Source organism: Canis lupus, chromosome 8 (genome assembly GCF_003254725.2).
Source record: "Canis lupus dingo isolate Sandy chromosome 8, ASM325472v2, whole genome shotgun sequence".
Taxonomy (NCBI): Eukaryota; Metazoa; Chordata; class Mammalia; order Carnivora; family Canidae; genus Canis; species Canis lupus.
Window position 1 is genome coordinate 23,722,098 of NC_064250.1, and position 5,603 is coordinate 23,727,700.

Below are 5,603 nucleotides of genomic sequence, written 5' to 3' on the forward strand. Positions count from 1 at the left end.
TTCTGTAATAAAGAAAGGATTGGACTGTGGTCTCCTGAGTGTGAGATAATGTAAGGCTTGTCTGAGGAAACCTTTTGCAGTCATAACCAGCTGTCCAATGGCTGATAATCAGAGGTGATGTGAAATTCTAAAATCAATGTGCAGAAATGTTTAAGGAAAACATTAGAAACAAGTTTAAGAATGGATTTTTTAGTTTCAAAGAGATTGTAGTTGAAATATCGCTAATGCCTATCATTATTTTCATCCCTATTGTTTATTTTCCATAAACAATAACGATTTTTTCTCTACAAATCTTGAGGTTTTTTTCTCAAGGTAACAATGGCTGCATAATTAACGACCTCGCTAAAAACAAAACTCTTGACATATTTCCCTACTGCCCCAGGTTAAAAGTGTTTGGATTAGAACTGCAATAACTTTCTCCATAAATCACATACAGACTGTTTCATTCGCACTTGAAGGGAATTATCATGTGCGGTTAAGAACTCTGCTTTAATAGAAAAATTATTTCTCTCAGAGTCTATATTCTGAAAACTGGATAAACAATTTTAAACTATTTAACAGAATGTTTAAAAATATTTATATTTTGTCAGTAAATAAAATTTATCAAGTGAGCTTGTCGGAGAGACCAGCATGGGCAAAGGAGTCAATGCTGCCAAAGAGTTCAGGAGTGCAGAGCTCTCCACGTGTCCAGAGAGCCACGACTGGGAACGTATTTGACTCCACAGCCGTCAGGGATGAGGCGCTTCTTAGCCACTTTGTCTTCAAATTCGTTAGCATTAAACTTGGTAAAGCCCCACTTCTTGGAGATATGGATCTTCTGGCGGCCAGGGAACTTGAACTTGGCCCTGCGCAGGGCTTCAATCACGTGTTCCTTATTCTGAAGCTTGGTGCGGACGGACATGATGACTTGGCCAATGTGGACTCTGGCCACCGTGCCCTGCGGCTTCCCAAATGCACCTCGCATGCCTGTCTGGAGCCTGTCAGCCCCGGCGCAGGACAGCATCTTGTTGATGCGGATGACATGGAAGGGATGGAGCCGCACTCGGATGTGAAAGCCATCCTTGCCACAACTCTTCACCATGTACTTGTTGGCACAGATTCGAGCGGCCTCCAGGGCTTCAGAGGAGAGCTGCTCGTATTCATCAGACACCATGTGGCCGCACAGTGGGAACTCATCCACTTTTGCCTTCTTCCGACCCAGGTCAAAGATGCGGATCTTGGCATCCGGGACTCCTCGGCAGAAACGAGACTTTGGATACGGCTTGTTTTTACAATACCGGTAACAGCGCGCTGGTCGGCGGCCCATGGCGACACCAGGAACCTCGGCCCGCGTCGAAGAGAAAGAGGCGCGCGCCCCGCCCCCCGCCGTCTGCGCATGCGCCTTACTTCCAGCGCCTCTCTTCCCACGTGGGAACCATAGAGTCCTGATGACGACGTGGAGACGCTCTTTCAGGACGTCCCCACCGTAGACACAGCAACTCTATTGCTTTGTGAGTACAACTTGGCACATGCGCAGAGCGGAGAGTGGCTCGGTGTAGTTTCCCCGGGCTTGCGGCGTGACGAGTTGGGCTTTGCCACAGCAGCCGGAGAAACTTGTCTTCCCGCCGTCCCTCCTGGGCGTGGATCTTTTGCCCTAGGCTTGGTTATAGGTATAAAAGACCGACTTTTGTAGAGTTTAAATAAGGAAGCTGCCTCCGGCTGTGCAATATCCTTTGTTTCTAGTTTGTCTAAATAATTCATCTTCCGGAACTCTATTTCCCACTATTTATAGATCAATTGCTATTTCTCAAGGAGTATGTGGTTTTCTTTTCTACATAAAGTGGTTTCTTGGCATAGGCTGTCTGATAAGGTTCAAAAAAAGAGATTAGAGTGGGGACAGACACCTGTTGCATATGTTGCTTGATAATTGCTTTAGAAACATTAAATTTTGGAGTTTTATTTGGCCATATAGAATGAACTTATTAGCAAAACGGCATCCACAAAATTGAAATATTAACTGAATTTTTCAACTTAAGGCTATTTTCATTTTCAAGGGTTACAATTGCTAGAAGCTATAGAAGATTAACTATTTATGCTTTATTAATCTTTTACACCTGAGAATCAGTTTTAATCCTTTTTCCCCTTTATGATAAGAGATTAAAAAAAAAACTATTATGATTGGGATCATAATGTGGGAAGGAGGAAAATGAGAGAAAGAGAATTTGCAAATACTCTATAATCCCTACCTGAATTTTTGTAGTTTTGTTTTGATCTCTTAGTGCTATTTCACAAATCCATGACATCATGGAACAAAGTCCTTCCAATGTGAATATACTCTACTCATGCTTTCTCTTTAAAAAGGACACGAATAGAGGTGCCTGGTGGTTCAGTCATTTAAGCATCTGACTCTTGGTTTCAGCCCAGGTCTTGATCTCAGGGTTGTGAGTTCAAGTCCCATGTTGGGCTCCACACCCAGCCTGGCACCTACTTAAAATAAAATAAAGTAAAATAAAATAAAATAAAAAATAAAATAGAATAAAGGAAACAAATAAGCTGTAACAAAATGATTTCTATCCTTAAAGTGAGTGGTATTTTACAAAATATCCATATCAGGAAAGAAATATTAAAACTCCCAATTTAGAGAACTTTTCCATATTATATTAAAGCTTGCTTGTGTCTCCTTTCTTTGTTTATTTCTACCTTCACATTTTTCTTAAATAGGTCCTATTTACTGTATAAGCCTGATTATGGAGAGAAAGCTGCAAGGAAGGTTGTATTGCTCACACTGATCTTACAAGTGTAGGAGAGGATTTGAATGCTCCTCAAATATGTCATCTTATTACTAAGTACAAAATGTGCCAAAAAGGAGAAGCAGAGTGAGCCCTGAGAGCCTGGGATGAAGCCCTGAGCTAGTCTGAGAAATGGACAGGAACAACTTGATCAGGAAAGAGATTTCATACAGTGGCTATGTATGTCACACAGGGCTTGGCATATGCAAAGTCCCTGAAGCAGGCAAGAACCTGAACCATTTAAGTAACTAAAGTAAGGCCAGTATAACTATGAGTAAGGGGGTGAGTGGCACATTTATGAATATAGCGTGTGTATGAGGGGGCCTTGTGTGTCATGCAAGGTCCATTTTACCAAATTAGGGATTCTGTTCTTTTAAGACCATTGAAGAGCTTTCAACAGGTTTTATCGCTCTGGTTGTATGTAACATGGTCAATATCACTCTTGTATAAAATATTGTCAATTGACTGGAAGGGACAAAAAATGGATGCAGGGAGATCAGGAAGGAGGGCTTTGCAAGACCAAAGAAAAAAAAATGAGGATAGTTTCAACATGCTTTGAATATCTTTAACTTTATAAACATGTTTGCATCTGTTTCTATTACTGCATGCCTAGAATATATCATCATTCTGGCGGAAAGGAGTCTGTGAGGTAAAACGAATATAGCCAGAATTCATGTGCCATCTCAGTCATTGGCACTTATCTAGGTCATGCTTTAGGTTTTCAAAACCCTAGAATTCTCTGACCGACAGATGTTGTGTTATCAGGGACTGTTTGCATAATCTTTTTTTTCTTAATCCAAGAAGTGAGTAATCATGCCTTGCTGGAATTGTACCAATTTTAGAACTGAAGTCCTGTATCCTCCAAAAGTCCTTAGTCCTGGGCAAAATGGAAAGGTTGGTCACCCTATCATATTTATGCCTGGGGCCCCTCGCAGTTGCAGGACAAAGTCAGAGGGCCAGAAGAAATTGTGAGAGCCATACTGGGATTCTCCATTTATATTCCTTTCTTGAGCCTTGTCAGAATTAGATGGGACCCTGTGGAAAATGCATAAGCCACACTATTCTTTTTTTGTTTTAAGATTTTTATTTATTCATGAGAGACACACACACACACACACACAGAGAGAGAGAGAGAGAGAGAGAGAGAGAGGCAGAGACACAGGCAGAGGGAAAAGCAGGCTCCATGATCAGGCCCTGGGCTGAAGGTGGTGCTAAACTACTGAGCCACCTGGGCTGCCCAAGCCACACTATTCTATTTAAATGTTGAAAGCATTACCCTTCATCAATTCCAAAAACTTGATTTTTCCCCTACCTTCCAACTCCTGACACCCACAGTGTGCGTCATGCTTAGCCAACCTTGCAAAAAAAGTCTAAAACTTGTCTGATTTGAGGTAGCCTGAAATATAGTCATGAAGATGATACAAGGAAAATCAGGTTTTCCTTATTTGCTAAATTTATTACTTTGATAAGTGCAATACAAATTTGGGAAAGGGAGATACTGGTAAAATAGAGAAGGCTTAAAGAGTAAGTAGGACATATGTAGGTGAAGGCAAGGAATAAGACAAGAAAGGAGCATGGCAATTACATAAGGCTGTTAAAAGCTGTGGAAACAAGGACCATGTCTATTTGGCTCACTGTTTTGTCACTTGTTTTTGGCAAATTGTGTGATCCATAATAATAAATGTTTGAATGAATATACATTACTGCAGTGGTGTGTTGGTAAATGTTTAACAACCTGTTCATTGGGGAGCAGGGGCAGAGAGAGGAAAGGCACAACTTCAGTGTTTACTGACTTCTGTGGTGTAAATACTTCGTCATCAATTTCAGTCACCAATGTCATATCAGTGAAGATGAAGATGGGGACATGCACACAATCAGCTTTTGTCAGCCAATATTAGCTGGTTCCAGCATGCCACCATTTAGCTGTGCATATTAAGAAAAAAATAGAAATGACAAATATGGATGGCTAAAACTAGTAATGCATAATCTGGAAAAATAAATTTGAAGATGAGTGGGAGAGATCATTTTCTAGGAGTCTTTAGAAAGGAGGCAGGTAAACATATTTTGACTTCATGATTCAGCTTTGACTGTGAAGAATTCTTTCTTCTATGGTTTCTTTTTCCTATTCTACAATCCCTATGTAAGAAGTCTACAATATTCTGTACAGGCATATCTCAGAGATATTGGGAGATCAGTTCCAGACCACTGTGACAAATTGAATATTGTAATAAAGTGATTCAAATGAGTTTTTTGGCTTCCCAGTGCATATTAAAGTTATGTTTACACTATATTTTACTATAGTGTCCTATGTGTACCCTATACTATTAAGTGTCCAATGGCACTTTGTCTAAAAAAAAGTACACACTTTAAAAATATTGCTAGAAGATGCTAACCATCATCTGAGCTTTCAGGCTATCATAATCACTGATCACAGATCACAATAAGAAATATAATAATAATGAAAAAGTTTTCAATATCACAGGAATTACCAAAATGTGACACAGAGACAAAAGTGAGCAAATGCTATTGGAAAAATGGCACCAATAAACTTACTCAACACAGAGTTGCCACAAACTAATTTATAAAAAAATGTAATATCTGTGAAATATAATCCAATGAAGCACAATAAAGCAATATATACTTGTACTTGTTGATTAGATATGCATCAAGGCAGACTTTATGTAGTTGGAATTAACACAAGACAATCAAATTACAGTGTCTTCTGCCTTCAAAGACTGGAAAGAATAGTCCTATGTATCAGTTCAATGCAGCACACTCTTTCCTTCTTTAATATCACAATACAACCATTTCACAAAGAGCTAAACCTGGACTTCG

The 5,603-nt window shown here is 39.8% G+C and overlaps 1 protein-coding gene across 1 annotated transcript; it reads right to left on the reverse strand.

Annotated features, from left to right (window-relative positions):
* Nucleotides 1-234: 234 nt before the first annotated feature.
* Nucleotides 235-1,362, reverse strand: RPL10L (ribosomal protein L10 like). The gene has a single exon (XM_025443685.3). It carries the CDS (start codon nucleotides 1,304-1,306, stop codon nucleotides 662-664), a length of 645 nt encoding a protein of 214 aa, XP_025299470.1. The 5' UTR covers nucleotides 1,307-1,362; the 3' UTR covers nucleotides 235-661.
* Nucleotides 1,363-5,603: the final 4,241 nt, after the last annotated feature.

Bases quoted from the DNA above. Each gene is read 5' to 3' on its own strand.
- RPL10L (XM_025443685.3), bottom strand. From the start codon at position 1,306: ATGGGCCGCCGACCAGCGCGCTGTTACCGGTATTGTAAAAACAAGCCG.